Consider the following 21,832-nt stretch of genomic DNA (forward strand, 5'->3'; position numbering starts at 1 on the left):
GGTCTCCTGGGGTCTTTCATCCTGGGACTCTCCCCTAAGGGGACATCATCAAATACCTAAATTAAGAAGGAACAGGAAGGTTCTATTTGCAGACCTGACACAGTGGTCTACTGTTTCCATTCAGAAGTAGAACTATAAGCTAACCAGGGCTCAGATCTTTACAAGTCAGCACTAAACGGAAACCATTCTCAGCAAGCAAATCCCAGTGCTCACAGTGCTCTCAGTCCTGCTGCTAATCACTCCTGGGTCTGAGAGGTGCCCTCACCAACCTCTTCCTCCAAACCGGCCATTCAGCTCCCTGGCCAAGTTCACAAGCAGTCTGCTTGCAGCAGCTGCAAGAGACTCTGCTAATCTACAGCAAATTATGTTCTTTACTTGATCACCTTTCAAAGTTTCCCCCCATAATAAGCTCACACATTTACTTTGGCTTTTGTCCTAATCCAATTTGGATTCTGAAACACTAGTTATTTCCTGAAGATGGTTCAACAATGGTCATGCTCTCAGAAGGTGCATTAAGTTTTAAATCTGAAGAGAATCTCAACTCCAGATCAACTCTTTGGAGAAACGTTGTATGAAAACAATACAGGCGTGATCTGAGAGAAAAGGAAAAGCAGCGCGTGCCCAGATGAGGGTTTACCAATACAGAGACATAAATCATCATTTTATAACAGTGCTATCTTTAAAAGGTTTGAAAATAACGTATTTCAGTACCCCACAACTATCTTCCAAATAGTTTCCTCCAAACTAAGAACCACCTCAGTTTTAAAAAATCATACAAATTATTTTTAAAAAGCTTCTTCTGAACTTTTTTACCAGATCAAAAACAGCCTTTCCTTATTTGTATGTATTTTGCGACGGTGACTCAGCATACTGTTTTTTCACCCAGTATTTTCACAACAGAAGATAAACCTTCAAGGTTGTTAACTGAGTCTCGCACTTCATGACTCTTACAAAATGTGTACTATTTATACAAACGTTTTAGTAGCTTTCAGATTAATTTTGAATGACTTTTCATGTTTATTCTCCAAAAAGGAAAACACTTATGTATCACTTCCTATCCCTTCCCTGACCCTAAAGAGCATCCTCTGGAACAGCAGTCACGAGATCACAGGGATAAAATGAGGAGTAGGTTTCAATCTGCTAGGCTGTCAAGTCCTTGGGAAGAAGGGTCCATCAGGACCAAAGTCATGGATCTGGGACACAACCCATGCCAAGAACTGCTTTCATTTTCCCCGAGTCCTTAACCTTACCATACAGGACTTTGATGACCCTGCATACGGTCTGTCCAAACTCACTGGTCCTGCTACCAACAACCGTCTCCAAATCACGAAACACCCAGATAACTCCACCTCCAACATCTGCACTTCCCAGCGCCCTCACCTTCTGACTCCCATCACCTAATCCAGCCCATCTCTGGAAGCGATGTTGTCCAACTAGGGGTCATAACCCCACTAGATCATGAAATCAATATACTCAACAGAGCTATGACCAGCGCTGTTTTTAAAGAAACAGGCACACCAGAGTGGACTGCAAATAATAAAGTCGCCAAGAAACTAACAGTTGCATAAACGCTTATGACTGGGATAAAATGTGTTTCTTAATACAGGTTGAAGCCAAAAAAGTTAGAGGCACATGACTCTCTGATTCTCTTGAATCTCCAATCTCTACCACGGCTCACCTCCTTCCCTATGGTTTAAGTCCCAAGATAAATCACTATGCACTACGATGCAATGCTCTTTTATCAGAACCCGCCGATTTCCTCTCTCTGGGCTCGCTGATAAATCCTCTGATCTCAATCTAGTCTTTGGCCTTTTCCTGAGCCTGTTGAGCTCAGCTGCAGCTGTGTAGGCTGGCAACAGTCTCCAGTTGCACCCACCTCCCCCAGTCCCCTCTTTAGGAATCCTTTCTGGGGGTGTCCCTTCCCTAGCAAAGCAGTCAAGTGTGGTTCTGGCAGCTTTACAATTTATTACAAATGCAAATTCTTATGCTCATCCAAACCTCCTGGATAGGAGTCTATATTTTTTAATATATTTATTTTTAGCTGCATCAGATTGCTGCAAGTGGAATCCTGGTTGTGGCCTCGGGGGCTTAGCTGCCCCGCGCCATGTGCAGCCTTAGCTCCCCGACTAGAGATCAGACCCGAATCCCCTGCAATGGAAGGTGGATTCTTCACCAGGGACCACCAGGAAGTTAAGTCCTCTCGCCCCAGATGGGAGTATTAACAACACCCCCCCCAACTTATTTGCTGCACCCTGAAGTTTAATACCCAACCCCCCAGGCAACAAGTTCAAATCTGACCATTCAACTACCTCCTGCAACCTGAAGGGTCTTCCCAAATCCTCCAGTTCCTCCCAGCAGCTCAGATCAGAAGCATTTAAAGCACACACATACTGCGGGAACTAGGATACAGCCCTGATTACCAGCTGGAGCTGAACCTTAAAGGTCACAGCCGTGACCCCGGGTCTTCCATTCACCCTCTGCCCAGCCCTCTTCACACCATCCCCTCAAGGCTAAGGTGTGCGCTCAGCACACCCTCCTCTCCACAGTGCAGTTCCAGCCCCTGGCTCCAGATCCCACCCTCTCCTGGCCTCCTCCCCACCGTCCTCCTGAGACACTTCTGAACTCACTCTTCGTTTCTCCCTGGTTTGCTCCAATCCATCTGGTTTTTCACACACCTCTGAAATACTTATTAAGTCTGTTTAAAAATCTCAGGCAGTATATTCTAACTTATGCTCCCCTTCTGTTCTCAGGGTTGGAGCCTTGGCTGGGCGCTGCAGCTGTCGGGTGCTGCCTGCTGGACCAGAGATGACTGCGTGAGACACAAGCGGATCTGTGACTTAAAGGTCTACCCACTAACCCAAGGGAAACGCAACCGTGGGCACATGTGTGACCTCTATGTCCACAACACCTGACAAAAAGTGTATAGCCTCTGGTGTCAGGAGCTTTTAGTTAAAAGTCAGGAAAACAAAGGTTAATTGCTATGGAAGCAATGAAGGAAGAGAAGCAGCACTTTCATTTTACAAAAGAAATCAAGGAACAGTGAAGCCTGCAACTCAGAACAATTCCAAGAACCCCCTGGCCTGAGCCACGCTGGGACTTCTGGATGTCTATCTCTGCAGGGCCACCCAGCTGCAGGTGCTCTGTTCTCCCCGTCCACTCCCCAGAGCTAAATGGTGACACTACCCCAGCTTCCATACTGTGGTGCTGGAGAAGACTCCTGAGGATCCGTTGGACTGAAAGGAGAGCAAACCAGTCAATCCTAAAGGAAATCAACCCTGAATATTCACTGGAAGGATTGACGCTGAAGGTGAAGCTCCAACACCTTGGCCGAATCACTGGGAAAAGACTCTGATGCTGGGAAAGATTGAAGGTGGAAGGAGAAGGGGGCGACAGAGGATGAGATGGTTGGATGACATCACTGACTCAATGGACATGAGTTTGAGTAAACTCCGGGAGATAGTGGACAGAAGAGCCTGGCGTGCTGCAGTCCACAGGGGTCGCAAAGAATCGGACACAACTGAGTGACCGACTACAGCAACTGGCACTGAAACCTTGATTTCCAGCTTCATGAGTTAGAGACAGATGCGCCCCTCAACCTGTCCAAGCACCTTTTTCCCTCCCAGTTCTGCGTCCAAACAGTTGTATTTTCTACGCTGTCAAGCTTGATAACATTTCGTTCTATTCTGAAGCCCAAGTTTTCAAAGCCCTGACTATGGGTTAATTCATCAATCTACTCAACTATCTATTAAGCAGCTCTAGGCGGGCTGTAAGAGTCAGACAGGACTGAGCATAGAGCACACACGTTCCAGGAGCGTTTGTGGGCACTGGGATCTATCACCAGACAGACAGAAACCTTTCTCTGGCATGTAAGTTCTAACAGTGAGAAGCACATAAAAAAAAAAAAAAAAAAAGAAAAAGATAAGCATAATAAATGCAGTAAACTTAAGAGAAAATATGCATCTGTTCCTTGTAAACAAAAGAATAAAATCAACAATTACCATGATTTTTTAAATTAATGAATGAATGGATCTAAGCAACAAGGAGCAGCTATTAACACCACAAAAAGAGAAATAACCAGATATTATTGGTCTCCTGATGCAAACAGAGACCTTTAACCTGGAAGCAATTTTAAGAAGGTTGGGGAAGGAAAAAGAAAAAGAAACCACCTAAATCTAACCCAACTGTTAGATTTAATTGCCAATTTACAGGAAATAACGGGACAAATGAATGCCTTGAATCCTACGGGATGCAACAGCAAAACCCAGGATCTAAGTAACACGTCAGGGCTCCTATGAATCAGAATTTCCTGGGGTGGGCCCGTGTGTCAGTATTTTTCTAACTCCTCCAGGGATTCCAGCGTGTTTGAAGTTTGAAAATCAGGAGGGTTTCCCTAATGCTGAAGAACAACAAGTTCTCCCAGGGACCATGTTAAAGTGTAGATTGTTAATCTAGTCGATCTGGGGCGGGGTGTGGGATTTTCCATTTCTATCAAGCTCCCTGGTGATACTGATCTCCAAACCAAGCTCTAAAGTTTAGAACTCTGGTTCTCAAATTTAGCTGCACTCCAGAATTACCTAGGGAATTCCAGAAACTATTGGCGGGGCTTCACCCCCAAGCAATTCTGATTAAATTGTGCATGTGCACAGTAAAGGTGCAGTTGGGGTGGGGATTTTTAAAAGCTCTCTGAGTGATTCTAATGGGCCACAAGTTTGAGAGCCACTGGATCAAGGTTAAGGATGGCAGAAAGAGATGGTAGAAACTCCATTCTTGAGTTGACGGCCCACTTACTCAAGCAACCGCCAGTCTTCCATTTATATGAATGAACACCCTTTCCTTGGACTTTCCAGGTGGCGCTAGTGGTGAAGAACCCACCCATTACGGCAGGGACATAAGTGATACAGGTTCGATCCCTGGATCAGGAAGAAACCCTGGAGGAGGGCATAGCAACCCACCCCAGTATTCTTCCCTGGAGAATCCCATGGACAGAGGAGCCTAACGGACTACCAGGCTACAGTCTACGGGGTCGCAAAGAGTCAGATACAACTGAAGTGACCTAGTATGAACAGGCACCCTTTTCTTACTAAGCCAGCACAAGGTAAATTACTTTGCAGTCAAAAGCATCCTAACTGATTACAATATTACTGCAGTTAGAAGTAAAAATTTAAGTATCTTCTTTTGAAGATCACTCAGATCACTCCTCTTCTATTTGCTAAATTTGAATTTTAAAGTGATAGGAGTCTTCTCTGTTTTAAGAAACATTACTTATCACTTGACTCTACACCCACTCGTAACTGACATAACCTGGAAGTAGAATTTCTCAAGGAACTCAGGTTTTTACATCAGGATGCCAGGATGAATGATCCTCAGAAGATCCCAGAGCCAGAAACTTAAAAGAAAGCTGCCCACCAAGCAAGAGGCGGTGGAGTCCATCTTTTTTATATGTTTGGGATGGGGGTGGCAAAAGGGACAGGACAGGACACAGTCACAGGTTCCCTACCAGGAACCAGTGACAGACTTTATTTGCTTGGGCTCCAAAATTACTGCAGACAGTGACTGCAGCCATGAAATTAAAAGATGCTTGCTCCTTGGAAGAAAAGCTATGACCAAGCTAGACAGCATAAGAAAAGCAGAGACATTACTTTGCCGATAAAGGTCCGTCTAGTCAAAGCTATGCTTTTTCCAGTAGTCATGTATGGATGTGACAGCTGGACTATAAAGAAAGCAGAGTGTTGAAGAATTGATGCTTTTGAACTGTGGTGTTGGAGAAGACTCTCGAGAGTCCCTTGGACTGCAAGGATATCAAACCAGTCAATCCTAAAGGAAACTAGTCCTGAATATTCATTGGAAGGACTGATGCTGAAGCTGAAACTCCAATACTTTGGCCACCTGATGCGAAGAACTGACTCATTGGAAAAGACCCTGATGCTGGGAAAGATTGAAGGTGGGAGGAGAAGGGGATGACTGAGGATAAGGCGGTTGGATGGCATCACTGACGCAATGGACATGAGTTTGAGCAAGCTCCAGGAGGTGGTGAAGGACAGGAAAGCCTGGCGTGCTGCAGTCCATGGAGTGGCAAAGAGATGGACATGACTGAGTGACTGAACTGAACTGAACCAGGAACCAAACAAGAGCCTCAAGAAGAGGGTCCTAGACGGGGGCCAGATGAAGGCTCATGAAAGAACCCCAAAGAAAGCAGTGGTAAAGATGGATGGCAGGGGAAGTAAGAGGAGACCAACTCTAATACCAACCTGCAATCCCAAATTCCTAACAAAACCCTCACTGCTAAGAAAAAACAGCCATCAGAGCAATTGGAATAGACGAGATTAATCTTATAAAGACTCCAAAGACTGTAGCAAAAATATGCAAGAGTTGCCAGAGATTATCCAAGGCATCACTTCCACTTTTAAAAACATGAAAAAGGGGCTTCCCTGGTGGCTCAGGGGTAAAGAATCCTCCTGCCAATGCAGAAGACACAGGTTTGACCTCTGATCCAGGAAGACACCACAGGCTGTGGAGGAACTAAGCCCAGGCGCCACAACTACTGAACCTGCTCGCCTAGAGCCTGCGCTCTGCAACAAGAGAAGCCACCGCGCGGGAAGCCCTTGCTGCAACTAGAGAAAAGCCCTTGCGGCAATGCAGGCCCAGCACGGCCAAAATAAATACATTAATTAAAACACAAAAAACTTATGGAAAAAAACAGGTTAAACACGATCAAGTGATTATGAAAAAAACTTCTTTTTCACAAACCCCTTGTTAAAAAAAACCCTAGGTAACATCTTTTGAAATACATCTCTATTTCACATAAAATACATTTCAAGGAAATAGTGGAATAACTGTGGTTATATCTACAGGGCAAAAAGCATTCACCACTGAGTAATCATCTCTTCCCACTTCCAGGACTCCTCTTACTCTGAGAAACATCATCTCTTAGCTGCAGTCTCGGGGGCAGGGGCTGATGAGCGCACTAGTAACTGAAAAGCCCGGTGCATCCTGGAGCCCAGGAAACAGGAGGAGCAGCGCTGTGGGTCAGGGCCAGGGTTTGGATTCAGAGTGTGGTGTGAGCCCCAGGACGCTGCTGTGCCCTAAGCTCTCACGCGCGTGATGACTACTTGAAATCACAAAGACAAAGCATAGGTGATGACAGTAATCACCTATAAATGATTACTAACTTCTAGTACAGCATTCCAAACTCAATAAAGCTTTTCCCAAATTATGATCACCATAGTAAGATTCTATGACAATCTAAAATAGGTGTCAGTGCGATACGCCTGATTGCCACCTACAAGGATCCTGTATCCTTAATAGAGAGAAAAGCACCCATGTGAAAAGTACACACACACCCTCCAAAGGACTGGAGAGTGGTGGTGGTGTTGTTTTCTTCTTAAAAAAGGAACCACGAAAGGTTTTCCACTTAATCCTATTTAAAAAAACAAAACAAAGCTGGAGAATTTCTAGTCTTATGAGGGATGTGAGAAGATGAAAGACCAGGAAGATAAGGATGAAATTCTGAAATAATGGACTAGAAATGAAAAATGCAGATTTTAACCTGCTTCAAAGTAAGTATTTATTACAAACCAAAGAAAAAGGGGAAAAAAGGGAAAATTAATCTGTAAGGTAAACAAAAACTTCAGTGTGGTACTCGCTGGCATAAAGACAACACACAGATGAATGGAACAAAATACAGGCCGTGGAAATAAACCCAGATGGATAAATGACGAGCTGATTTTGGATAAAGGTACAAGGCAATTCAAGGGAGAAGAACCTTTTCCAAAGAAGTGTGCTGCCGCCACTGGATATCAATATCAAAACAGAAAGAACCCACTGCATCTCATATCAAAGTCTAGGATGAGAAAATGGATCACAGACCAACCTGTAAAACCTAAACTATCAAACTTCCAGAAGCAAGCATAGGAGAAAAATCCTTGTGACTTTGAGTCAAGATTTCAAAAGTGCACTCCATAAATAAAAAAGGACATAGTGGACTTCATCAAGATGAAAAATGGTCAGCGATACATCTTGTTAAGGGAGGGGAAAAGACAAGCCACAGACCTGGAGAAAACAGGTGCAAAACATACTATTTGACAAAGGGCATGAATCAGGGTATGCAATCAACTCCCAAGATTTAACAGGAAGAAAACAAATAACCCAATTATGCGGATGAACAACAGATTTGAACACTTTAACAAAGAAAATGTTCAAATGGGAAGTAAGCTCAAGAAAAGATGCTTATCATTTTTTATTAGGAAAAAGCAAATATAATCACAGTGATTAAAATGTCTAATTAAAAATGACTACCATAAAAAATACTGACAACGCCAGTACTGGAGAGGATGTGGAGCAACTGACCTGTTTGGAGGGGATACAAAAATGGTACAGTCACTTTAGAAAGTTTTTAAAAATTAAAACACACACTTATCAGATGACCCAACAGCCCCATTCTTAAGGCATTTATCCAAGATAAATAAAAAAGGTCACCCGAAAACTTGCAAGCATTAGCCATTAACAGCTTTGCTCGTAACTGCCCCAACGTGGAAATAAACCACAAGTCCTTCAACAGGTGACTGGATAAACAACTATATGAAATTCACACAAAGGAACACAACTCGGCAACAGAGGATTAAACAACTGACAGACACAACCTGGATAAACCTCAAATGGATTCCATTTATAGCACATTCTGGAAAAGACACAACCACAGGACAGCAAACAAGGGGGGCGAGGGCGGACTGTGAGGGGCACACGGGCCTTCTGGGGACTGAGAGGAAACTGCTCCATGTCACGTGGTTACAGAGCTGTGTTTGCTAACATGGTCACACACCAAAACGGATGAATTTTACTGCATGTAACTGTACTTCAAGTTTAAAAAAGAATTCTAACCCTCCCCTTATGCACAAAAATTAGCTAGAAATGAACCATAGACCTACACTTATGAGCTAAAACTATTAAAACTTCTAGAAGTAAACATAAGAAAATGAGAAAATATGATCTTCAGGTAGGCCAAGACTCCTTATGTGATTAAAAAAATGACTAAACCATAAACAAACAAACTGATCAATTGGGCTTTATCAAAATTACAAATTTCTGTTCTTTGAAATACAAGAAAATGAAAAGGAAGCCACAGACTAGGAGAAAATATTATATATATATGAAAAAGAACTTTGTTCAGAATATACAACTCAATAAAAAGAACCCAATAACAAAGGCAAAACACTTGAACAGATGTTTCGCAAAAGAAGATATACAACCACGAGGTGTATGAGAAGATGTTCAAAGTCAGGAGTCATCGGGAAATTCAAATTTCCATGGCCTGACAACAAAACCACATCGGGATGACCAAAGCGAAAAGAGGTGACGACAGCGAGCGGCAATGAGGACAGGCCTCCTCTGTCGCTGGCGGGCGTGTAAAACAGCAGCTGAAACTGGTAGCTGCTCAGAAGACTATAAACTCAACACGTATGTGGCCCTAACCTCATTCCAAGATAATCACCAAAGAGAAATGACTGCATGTTGACAAAGACACAACAAGAGCTCATCCAAGCTTTACTCTTAGCAGTGAGACTGGAGACAGCAGGTGACTGGAGAGACGGATCAAGGTTTGTCCACACAGCAGACTGTGACTTGGCAGTAAGAAGAAACTTACTCCTGTAACCACATGAATGGCTCTCAGAAACCCTGCACTCACTGAAAGAAGTCAGACAAAGAGTATTCACTGTATGATTCTATTCAAGCGAATTTCAGAACAAGAAAAACTAACTGATAGTAATGGAAAGCAGATCACTGCTTGCCTGGGAGTGGTGTGAGGTATGAGGGAACTACGGGAGATGATGAAAATGTTTCTTATTCGGACTGCAGCAGTGGTTTTACACAGGTGAACAAATCTACCAAAGCCCAAAGCACCTAACTTTACACTTAAAATGGATACTTTATTATACATAAATTAAACCTCAACAAAATGTGGCTTCTTTTTTTATTGCTGTATAGTTGATGTGTATAATATTACAGAAGGTAGAGATGTATAATACAGTGATTCACTATTTTGAAGGTCATGCTCCATCTACAGCTACTATACCATACTGACTATATTCTCCATCTTATACCTACTAGTCTGTGCCTCTTAATCGCCCACCTCCATCTTGCCCCTCACTTCCCTCCCCACTGGTAACCACCAGTTTGTTCTCTGTATCTATGAGTTGGCTTCTTTTTTGTTATACTTACTACTTTGTTGTATTTTTTAAGATTCCACATGTAAGTGATACATCATAGAGTATTTGTCTTGGAGGATATTATGCTAACTGAAGTCAGACAGAGAAAGACAAAACCTGATTTTAAAAAATGTGTAACAAAGGAAGACAATACACTGACTCTTTTTCACCGAGCAGGATAGGATGGTGACCATTAGGTCAGTGACAGCAGGCAGTTCTCCTGGTGTTTCCTCTCTGTAAAACAGAGATAATAACAGTACCTGTTTTAGAGATGGCTGTGAGGATTAAATGAAAATACATGTTGAATATCTGGTATGTAATAATGACAGTTATCGAGGACTTATTATCTAACCACATATTCTAGATATTCATTTAATCCTAGCTAACATTCTAATAATTATCTCTAATATACTAACTTGGCTAAGAAAATTATATACAGTAATAGTTACTGAAGCGAAATTCTCAAACTCACATGAAAAATTATCAATAAATAAACACACACACACACACACACTACTGCAGAAAATTACTGTTTCAGTTATCACTCACTGCACAACAAACACCTCAAAACTTGGTGGCTGAAACCAACTTCCATTTCATTTGCTCCTGGGCTTAGCTGGCTCCTCAGAGGGTGGTGGCTGTGGGCGACTCAGAGGGAGCGCTGGACCTTCTCCCTCCCCACGTGTCCTCTCCTGAGTGTTCCCCCAAAACTACTGGAAGCTGCCGACGGCTTGAAGCCTCGCACTGGCCCATGGTCATCTCTGCAGTGCCCTGCTGGCCACGAATGCTGCAGGACCAAGCCGTGAAGTACCAGGAAGGGGCTTCTCTGGGAGCCACTGACAGAAGGGCAGGGATAAGGGGACCAGGTCTGCAAACAGCAGAGAAAGACTGCAGAATCAGCCGGGGTTGCAGATGGGGATGGCAACCTGAGTATGTGTATCATCGCTATTAAAAGGGCTAGAATAACAATGAACTGTGTGAAGGCTTGTTTAACAATGTGTTCCTCACACAATACACAATATCAATTACATGCTTATTAAAGTACACACCCATTTTAGTGGGGAAAAAAAAAAGTGTAGTTCTGTCAATAGCAGCATTGGTTATTGTTGCTTTTTTGAGGGGGCAGGGTGAGATGTATACATATCAAGGTCACCAAGAAAGCCTTTTGAAAAATACAAACCCTGACCTCACCATTCTCATTTTAAAAAGGATGTCTAAGGAGTTCCGGTGTGTTCTGTACAAGTGCTCCCTGGAGTCTAACAGGCACACTCATCCCCACATCTCCAGCACACACAGGGTCACGTGAGGGCATGTGATGCAGATAATCCAGATTTTAATTGTTCACCAGAAGCTACAAGTGAGACACCATGTTAAGGAGTTTACAAAACATTTTCACGTGAATTATCTCACTTGTTCCTATGAATTAAGCAGGACTGACACCACCTTATTCTTTCTCACACTTCCTTACTAATTTTCAAAAAAATGGGTGTTAGGAGAGAAAAAAATTAAGGTGCAGTTACCACAACAAAGAGAATACGTAAAACTGGTTCGTAAAATTATTACTCACTTAAATGCTTCCTTGGTGCTTACTATTGTCAAGAGAAGCTGATGCTAAAGAATTTGCCTGTCAATGCAGAAGACAGAAGAGACGTGGGTTTGATCCCTCGGTTGGGAAGATCCCTTGGAGAAGAAAATGGCAAGCCATTCCAGGATTCTTGCCTGGAGAATCCCATGGACAGAGGAGCCTGGCAGGTGACAGTCCCTGGGGTCGCAAAGCGTCGGACACGACTGAGCACACAGAGCATACATGCTACCAGACATGTGCCTCTGAGGAAACGGAGACAAATACGTTTGTATTTAATTCTGTAACATGAAGATTTGAGCTGCATAAATGAATCATCTTGTTACCTGTCAGGGCTACTCAACTAAAGAGAAGAAAAACAAGTGCTGCTATGAAACGCCAGGAACTGCTTCCCTGAAGATTTCAAGAACAGGATATTCATCTATATGGAATGATTTACAGATAAAGCCAAGTTGGAAAGCAAGAGAACAGAACCGAAAAACTGCAGTCAATTAAATGTCTGGCAACAATGAAGAATGAATTTTGCTAGATCCGGGGCCAAAACTGGGGAGAAGGTTGGGGGTCAGGGTGGGAAAGAGCTGGAGAAACGCAAACGAGAGAAATTCCTAAATTATAACACAATCTTGTAACAACCACATGGAGCTTAAGACTGATTAAAACTAGTAATAACAAAAAAGTTAGGAAAATGAATCGAGACATGAAATAGAGCCTATTTATCAATCAGCATAAATGGTTATTGATACAGATTATTTCTTCAAAAGTTCTTTAAACATCTACATTGATCCCGTGCAATTAGGTCCTCATTATTCCTGAGCTACCTCCTGGAGGTTCAGTTCAGTTCAGTTCAGTTCAGTCGCTCAGTCGTGTCCGACTCTTTGCGACCCCATGAATCACAGCACGCCAGGCCTCCCTGTCCATCACCAACTCCCGGAGTTCACCCAGACTCACGTCCATCGAGTCACTGATGCCATCCAGCCAGCTCATCCTCTGTCGTCCTCTTCTCCTCCTGCCCCCAATCCCTCCCAGCATCAGAGTCTTTTCCAATGAGTCAACTCTTCACGTGAGGTGGCCAAAGTACTAGAGTGTCAGCTTTAGCAGCATTCCTTCCAAAGAAATCCCAGGGCTGATCTCCTTCAGAATGGACTGGTTGGATCTCCTTGCAGGCCAAGGGACTCTCAAGAGCCTTCTCCAACACCACAGTTCAAAACCATCACTTCTTCGGCGCTCAGCCTTCTTCACAGTCCAACTCTCACATCCATACATGACCACTGGAAAAACCATGGCCTTGACTAGACAGACCTTTGTTGGCAAAGTCATGTCTCTGCTTTTGAATATGCTATCTAGGTTGGTCATAACTTTCCTTCCAAGGAGTAAGCGTCTTTTAATTTCATGGCTGCAGTCACCATCTGCAGTGAGTTTGGAGCCCAGAAAAATAAAGTCTGACACTGTTTCCACTGTTTCCCCATCTATTTCCCATGAAGTGATGGGACCAGATGCCACGATCTTCATTTTCTGAACGTTGAGCTTTAAGCCAACTTTTTCACTCTCCACTTTCACTTTCAATAAGAGGCTTTTTAGTTCCTCTTCACTTTCTGCCATAAGGGTGGTGTCATCTGCATATCTGAGGTTATTGATATTTCTCCCGGCAATCTTGATTCCAGCTTGTGTTTCTTCCAGTCCAGCATTTCTCATGATGTACTCTGCATATAAGTTAAATAAACAGGGTGACCATATACAGCCTTGACGTATTCCTTTTCCTATTTGGAACCAGTCTGTTGTTCCATGTCCAGTTCTAACTGTTGCTTCCTGACCTGCATACAAATTTCTCAAGAGGAAGATCAGGTGGTCTGGAGGTTAAGGCATCCCATACCAGTAAATGTTTTTAAGAACACCCGCCAATGATTACTAGCGGCAGTGATGTATCTGTTTGCTGTGGCTCCCTCACTAGACTGAAGTTCCCCGGCAGCAGAGGTCAGGACTTCCCCAGCCTTGGGGACTCAGAACACAGTGCCTGGTACATGGAAGGGACATAGTTGACTCAAACATTTAATGAACATTTGAATAACATGTGGTACACTTAACCCACACACTGTCCTCGTCAACCAGTCGTTTCAGTAGTTCGACCTTTTGGGGGACTGAAGTCCTCTGGGGAGTTGATAAAACCCTGGACTCTTTCCTCAGAAAATGTGCACATGGTCTCAGGCAAAACTCCTGAAGTTCAAGTGTAAGAACCACCACTGGAAGTGGGCACCAGAACTGAGACAACTAAATGTTAGGTCTCACAGGTTCACCTGAGAACCGGTCACCTGAACTGCTCAGAAAATGAATCCAGGTCTCTCAGCCTGGATGTGCACAGATTTCTTCTGAGATGTGAACACACGACTTCACCTTTCCTTCAGCAGCCGCCCCAGGGATGCTCTAAACTCTTGCACAGCTCTCCTCTGCAGTGAGGTGCTCCTGCTCCTGAGGGTACTCAGGGTCATACTCACTTCTAATTTCTCATCAGCAGATGGATTAGAGGGCTTGTTTCCTGGTGGCTCAGACGATAAAGAATCTGCCTGCAATGTGGGAGATGTGGGTTCGATCCCTGGCTTGGGAATATCTCCTGGAGAAGCAAATGGCAACCCATTCCAGTATTCTTGCCTGGAGAATCCCCACGGACACAGGAGCCTGGTGGGCTACAGGGGGTCGCACAGAGTTGGATATGGCTGAGCGACTAAACACAGCACAGATGGATTAGAAATCCCACAGAGCTTTCCCACTTCTGTTCCTGCCACGGAGAGCCAGGTGGCACCTGGGGAAAAGAACCTGACTGCCATGCTTGAGACCTAAGAGATTTGGCTTCAATCCTTGGGTCAGGAAGATCCCCCAGAGGAGGAAATGGCAACCCACTCCAGTATTCTTGCCTGGAGAATCCCATGGATTGAGAAGCCTGGCAGGCTGAAGTCCATGGGGTCACAGAGTCAGACCTGACCGAAGTGACTTAGCACACACATCCAGTCTGGCAAGATCATTTTGAATCTTCCTCCATCTTGAATTCAGCCACCATGGTTGAATTTTGCCAGCTACGTTGTTTATTCACTCACTTAAATCATGAACAAGACTAAAAAGAACCTGTATTTATAAAATCTTCTAAAATAAATTCTGAAAGTGATTTAGATTTGAGAACGGGCAAAATACTGGCCAGATGCATTTATACTCAAGACATACTAGTCCAAGAAAAGCACTTTCATGTCCTAAAACTGTATGAACTGTAAAAGCCAGTATTTTCATCTCCACTTTCACAAATTATTCACTATGCCATCATGGAGCTAACATTCAACTTTGAATCTTGCAAAAAGCAGGATTGGAACATGGCTTGTTAAAATATTTATTTCTGTTTCAAAAGTCCTGGAGGAGTCTTTCTGCAAGCATGAAAACACAAAAGGAAACACGGGGGAGGGGAGCAGGTAGGTAAGGGGGAGCTCAATTCTATCATGGCTAGGACACCGACCAACCAAGGACACAGAGGAGGTAATTATGTTGGTATCCTTAAACTGCCCTGCTCTCACTTGCCTACAAAGCACAGTACAAGATTTTCAGCATTTCTGTTCTAAACTAACACCAATTTAGACTTCAAATTATGATGCCCCACGTGGAACTCTCTTTTGTCAGAAGCCCCATATATATTTAAAACTATTAGAACACTAAAATAGCATCCTGGGACCTTTGCGTTTCAGATATTAAATTATATTTCTAAATCAATCAGCAATTCATGTCAAAGGTACTAAACAGTCTGCATTCTGACAGTTATCAGTTTAAGACAGACTATGAGTACTCTAAGATTTAATTTGGTACTTCAAAATAAATTAGAACTAAGAATAAAGGTTCTCTCAACTGTGAGCACTGAAGATTTCATAATGCTTTATCTTGCACAATCACGTCCCAGGTCAGTTCTGATTTATCCAAGTGAATAAGTACAATCCACTCATGGACAGTATTAGAGTTATTATTATTAGCTCTCTTCCAGGCCCAAGCTAAGGGAAATGTTGCACCTTTCTGACTTCATGGTCACAGGCACAGATGCCATTTCATATTGTGTGATAAAGTTGCTGATATTTGGACTTGAAAACCACCTAATTAGCATATAGGTCTTGGCAGTGCTGCCACCATGGCAATTCTTATTACTCTTTTGGGAGCTTCACCGGTACCAGGTTGAAAACCAAGCATTCACCCTAATTGCACAACCATCAGAGGCCAAGTCAACTGGCATTTAGACACCTAACTCTCCCCAGGCTTCAGTAATTCACTGCGTACCACACAGGAAAGCTGCCCTCCAGTTCCCTAAAGCCAGCTCCTGCCTACCTTTACAACCCTGCTTCCCCTTTCCACCTCGAGAAGCCCAGCCACCCCCACTTCCTTCCTTCTCAGCATGCCAAGCTCCTTCCCGGTTCACCAGCCTGGTCTCCTCCGATGCTGCAGGGCCTCTTCTGGAAGGCTCCGCTAAGACTGTGGTCACCGCACCCTGCTGAACAGGAGCGAGCAGCAGTCTAGCCAGATCCCGTGCACTATGGTTCTCCAAGTGCAGTCTGCACAACGCTGGGGGGCCCCGGAGACACTCTCAGGAGGCTCATAAGTCAAACTATTTCACAGTAAGCCCTCTACACACAAACTTCCAAAGATGAGAACATGCCCGAGTGCCAGCTCTTGTACCGTACTTCTGTTACTACTGTACTTTTCAAGGTACTCTAAGAGTAAAAATGTTTTATTCTTTGTTTTTTATGTATTATTTGTGTGAAGAGTATTATAAACCTACTACAGAACAGTACTGAATAGCCAATTGTGTTAGTTGGGCACCTAGGCCAACTCTGTTGGACTTAAGAAAAAAACTGGATAGCTCAGCTGGTAAAGAATCCACTTGCAACGCAGGAGACCCTGGTTCGATTCCTGAGTCGGGAAGATCCCCTAGAGAAGGGTACGGCTACCCCCTCCAGCATTCTGGCCTGGAGAATTCCATGGACAGAAGAGCCTGGCGGGCCACAGTCCATGGGGTTGCAAAGAGTCGGACACGACTGAGAGACTTTCACACACATGCAAGGATGTGCTCTCAGAAAGGACCCTGTTCCTATGTAGAGGACTCACTGTATAATCTGCCTTTTCCACTATGCTTTTGTGTGCATTTATGGTGCAAAACCAATGGTGGTAAAACTGCTAGCTTGGTGCCCCTTAGCACAAATCAAGACACTGGTCACAAACTGTAAAGGACAGTCACATACTCCTCACACTATGCACGCACAGTAAAAAGGAGAAAACAAAAAAGGCCACTTTTTCTTAACAGTGTCCTTGAGGAAGCAGTAAAAATAACTAACTTTATGAAATCTTGACCTTTAAATCTACGTCTTTTGAATATTCTGCACACAGAATGGGATGTTTGCATAGAGTGTGGCTGCTACACACTTGAGCATGGCATCACCTGGGGAAAAAGCACTCGTGTGGGAAGTGGTCTGAAACAGGCAGCTTTATTGTGGAATGCCTTTTTTACCTGTAAGAACGACCAAGAAGCTATTGCTGTTCCAGATGCGGGTCTCTGGCAGACACCTTCTTGGAAATGAAAGAAAGGAGACTCTCATTTCAAGAAAAACTGATAGCATTTTGCCAGCAATCAAACTTGAACTTTCAAGAGGAATTCTGGAAAATCTGCATCACTCAGGGTGATCTTAACTACTTCCCAGTATTTAATTTTTCTGAGAAGATGGGTGGTGATGTTACAAGATGTCATTTAAAGAAATAGTTGTATACTGAAATGTGTTGAAATGTGGCAAGATCTGCGAAAGAGTGAACCAGTATTTCCAACTGACTGGATCTTAATGACCCAGATAACCATGATGGTCTGATCACTCACCTAGAGCCAGACATCTTGGAGTGTGAAGTCAAATGGACCTTAGGAAGCATCACTACGAACAAAACTAGTGGAGGTGATGGAATTTCAGCTGAGCTGAAATTTTTAGTTGAGCTGAAATCCTAAAAGATGATGCTGTTGAAGTGCTGCTCTCAACATGCCAGCAAATATGAAAACTCAGCAGTGGCCACAGGACTGGAAACAGTCAGTTTTCGATCCAATCCCAAAGAAAGGCAATGCCAAAGAATGTTCAAACTACTGTACAACTGAGCTCATCTCACAGGCTAGCAAAGTAATGCTCAAAATTCTCCAAGCCAGGCTTCAATAGTATGTGAACTAAGACCTACAAGATGTTCAAGCTGGATTTAGAAAAGGCAGAGGAACCAGAGATCAAACTGCCAACATCCGCTGGATCATGGAAAAGGAAGAGTTCCAGAAAAACATCTACTTCTGCTTTATTGACTATGCCAAAGCCTTTGACTTGTGGATCACAACAAACTGTGGAAAATTCTTAAAGAGAATTCGTTTAAAAGAATGGGTGGTGGGAATACCAGATCACCTTACCTGCCTCCTGAGAAATCTGTATGCAGGTCAAGAAGCAACAGTTAGAATCAGACGTGGAACAACAGATTGGTTCCAAATCGGGAAAGGAGTACATCAAAGCTGTATATTGTCACCCTGCTTATTTAACTTATATGCAGAGTACATCATGAGAAACACTGGGCTGGATGAAGCACAAGCTGGAATCAAGATTGCCGGGAGAAATATCAATAACCTCAGATATGCAAATGACACCACCCTTATGGCAAAAATAGAAGAACTAAAGAGTCTCTTGATGAAAGTAGAAGAGGAGAGTGAAAAAGCTGGCTTAAAACTCAACATTTAAGAAATGAAGATCCTGGCATCTGGTCCCATCACTTTATGGCAAATAGATGGGGAAACAATGGAAACAGAGAGAGACTTTATTTTTCTGGGCTCCAAAATCACTGCAGATGCTGACTGCAGCCATGAAATTAAAAGACGCTTGCTCCTGGGAAGAAAAGCTATGACCAACCTAGACAGCACATTAAAAAGCAGAGACACTACTTTGCCTACAAAGGTCTGTCTAGTCAAAGCTATGGTTTTTCCAGCGGTCATATATGGGTGTGAGAGTTAGACCATAAAGAAGGCTGAACGCCAAAGCACTGATGCCTTTTAACTGTGGTGCTGGAGAAGACTCTTGAGAGCCCTTTGGACTACAAGGAGATCCCACCAGTCAATCCTAAAGGAAATCAATTCTGAAGATTCATTGGAAGGATTGATATCGAAGCTGAAGCTCCAATACTTTGGTCACCTGATTTGAAGAGCTGACTCACTGGAAAAGACTCTGATGCTGGGAAAGATTGAGGGCAGGAGGAGAAAGGGATGACAGAGGATGAGATGGTTGGATGGCATCACTGACTTTATGGAAATGAGTTTGAGCAAGCTCTGGGAGATGGTGAAGAACAGAGAAGCCTGGTGTGCTGCAGTCCATGGGGTCACAAAGAGTCAGACATGACTCAGCGACTGAACAACAATGTACCACGTTCCCAAATCAGGTGTGGGTAGAAGATCCACGCGAAGTGCAGACAAGTCAATGGAGTTCAAAGGTACAGAGTGAAAAAACAAAAAAAAACCTTCATGATTTCAGATAGTACAACTAACTTCTAAGAAAGTTCCACTTACGGAGTCTTCGTGAGTATCAGAGTGTGTGTGTGTGTGTGTGCACGCACGAGCGGGCATGCACACTCAATTGTGTCCGACTCTTCATGACCCCATGGCCTATAGCCCTCCAGGCTCCTCAGTCTGTGGAACTCTCCAGGCAGGTTGTCATTTCCTACTCCAGGGGATCTACTCGACTCAGGGATTGAACCCATATCTCCTGCACTGGCAGGCGAATTCATTACCACTGTGTCACCTGGGAAGCCCGAGTATCAGAGAACAGCCACAATCACCCAAAAAAGTATTGTATTAGTAATTTAATGTGACAGTATTAAAATACTCCTCCATTTCCCAAGTACCTATCTGGCAGGTTGGATTTCCCTTATATACTTTATATAAAGTTATATATTGCAAAGAACTCAGGAAGGAACTCAGAAGCAGATAAGAGAATTCAAGTGTTTTTTAAACCAGGCGTTGAAGACACTTGCAAATTTGTAAAACAAAATCCCACTTGCCTTTTTTTTTGCAGAAATTGATAAGCCAGTCCTAAAATTCCTATGGAAATACGAGGGACTCAGAAGTTAATCTTGAAAAAGGATTAAGTTAGAGGGTTCACGCTTTCCTATTTTGAAACTTACCATAAAAAAACAGTAATCAAAATAGTGTGATACTGGCACAAGGACCAACACACAGATCAAAGGAATAGTCCAGAAAAATCATATATTTATGATCACTGGGGGTTTTCTTTTTTGTAATTTATTATTTAACGTGAAATGAGTTTCTATTACCACCTTGTAACTTTTTTCAGAGGGAAGAGAGATGAAGGGGAGGGGCTTTCTTCTCCATTGCAAACAGTACTTCCATTTTGAGATGGATCACTTTTGGTTTTTGACAAGGACGTCTAGACAATCCAATGAAGAAAGAACAGTCTTTTAACAAAGGTGGTGGCACAACTCGGTATCTACATACAAAAGCATCAAGTTTTACTCCTATTTCCCACCATAAAATTTAGCTCTGAATAGATAATAGACCCAAATGTAAGAGATAAAGATTTAAAACGTTTAAAAGAGAACATAGTAGTAAATCTATATTTTTGAACTAGGCAATGGTTTCTAAAATATGACACCAAAAGTACAAGTGACAAAATAAAAATATAAATAAAATGGACTTTGTCAAAATTGAGAACTTTTTGCTTCAAAGGAAGGCCACCTTCAAGAAAGTGAAAAGAACCCACAGAATGGAAGAAATTATTTGCACATTGTATATGACCCTTCATAAACTCATAAGGATGGCTAGTACAAGAAGGACGGATGAGCTAATTAGTGTTCAGTCACCGGAAGTGTCCGACTCTTTGCAACCCTATGGACTGCAGCACACCAGGCCTTCCCGTCCTCCACTATCTCCCCGAGTTTGCTCAATTCGTGTTCATGGGGCATAGTCAACGAAGCAGATGTTTTTCTGGAATCCTCTTGTTTTTCTCTATGATCCAATGGATGGTGGCAATGGTTCCTCTACCTTTTCCAAATCCAGCTTCAACATCTCTAAGTTCTCGGTTCCGTAATGCTGAAGCCTAGCTTGAAGGTGAGCATTACTTTGCTACTATGTGAAATGAGTGCAACTGTAGGGTAGTTTGAACATTCTTTGGATTGCCCTTCTTTGGGATTGAAATGAAATTTGACCTTTTCCAATCCTATGGCCACTGCTGAGTTTTCCAAATTTGCTGGCACTTTAACGGCACCATCTTTTAGGACTTGAAATCACTCAGCTGGAATTTCATCACCTCCACTAGCTTTGTTCGTAGTGATGCTTCCTAAGGCCCACTTGACTTCACGTTCCAGGATGTCTGGCTCTGGGAGAGTGACCACACCATCATAGTTATCCAGGTCATCAAGGCCTTTTTTGTACAGTTCTTCTGTGTATTTTTGCCACCTCTTCTTAATCTTTTCTGTCTCTGTTAGGTCCTTGATGTTTCTGTTCTTTATTTTTGCATCAAATGTTCCCTTGCTATCTCCAATTTTCTTGGAGAGATCTTATCTTTCCCATCTATTGTTTTCCTCTGTTTCTTTGCATTAAGAAGGCTTTCTTATCTCACCTTGCAATTCTCTGGAACTCTGCATTTAGTTAATTACTAGAGAAATGCACATCAAATTTACAATGAGGTATCCCCCACACCCATCAGAATGGACATCAAATCTACAAATAACAAATGCTGGAGAAGGTGTGGAGAAAAGGAAAGCTTCCTACACTGTTGGTAGGAATGTAAGCTGGTGCAACCACTATGGAAAACAGTCCGGAGGTTCCTTAAAAAACTAGAACTAGGGCTGCCATATGATCCTGCAATCGCACTCCTGGGCATATACCCCCAAGAGACAAAAACTCTAACTCAAAAAGATACACGCACCCCAGCGTTCATGGCAGCACTATTTACAACAGCAAAAACATGGAAGCGCTCTAAACGCCCACGGGGAGAGGACCACAGAAGGTGTGGTA

The 21,832-nt window shown here is 43.1% G+C and overlaps 1 protein-coding gene across 2 annotated transcripts in view; it reads right to left on the reverse strand.

Annotated features, from left to right (window-relative positions):
• The window catches only part of RHEB (Ras homolog, mTORC1 binding), a 52,991-nt gene that overhangs the window by 25,210 nt on the left and 5,949 nt on the right, over positions 1 to 21,832 (reverse strand). Inside the window, exon 2 of one of the 2 annotated variants that reach the window (XM_061415228.1) lies at positions 10,363 to 10,436. The exons of the other annotated variant lie outside the window; for it this stretch is intronic. Within the exon in view, the coding sequence (XP_061271212.1) occupies positions 10,363 to 10,396 (34 nt within the window). The 5' untranslated portion in view covers positions 10,397 to 10,436. The remainder of the gene's footprint in view (positions 1 to 10,362; positions 10,437 to 21,832) is intronic. 2 annotated transcript variants of the gene reach the window in all.

This window comes from Bos javanicus, chromosome 4 (genome assembly GCF_032452875.1).
Source record: "Bos javanicus breed banteng chromosome 4, ARS-OSU_banteng_1.0, whole genome shotgun sequence".
Taxonomy (NCBI): Eukaryota; Metazoa; Chordata; class Mammalia; order Artiodactyla; family Bovidae; genus Bos; species Bos javanicus.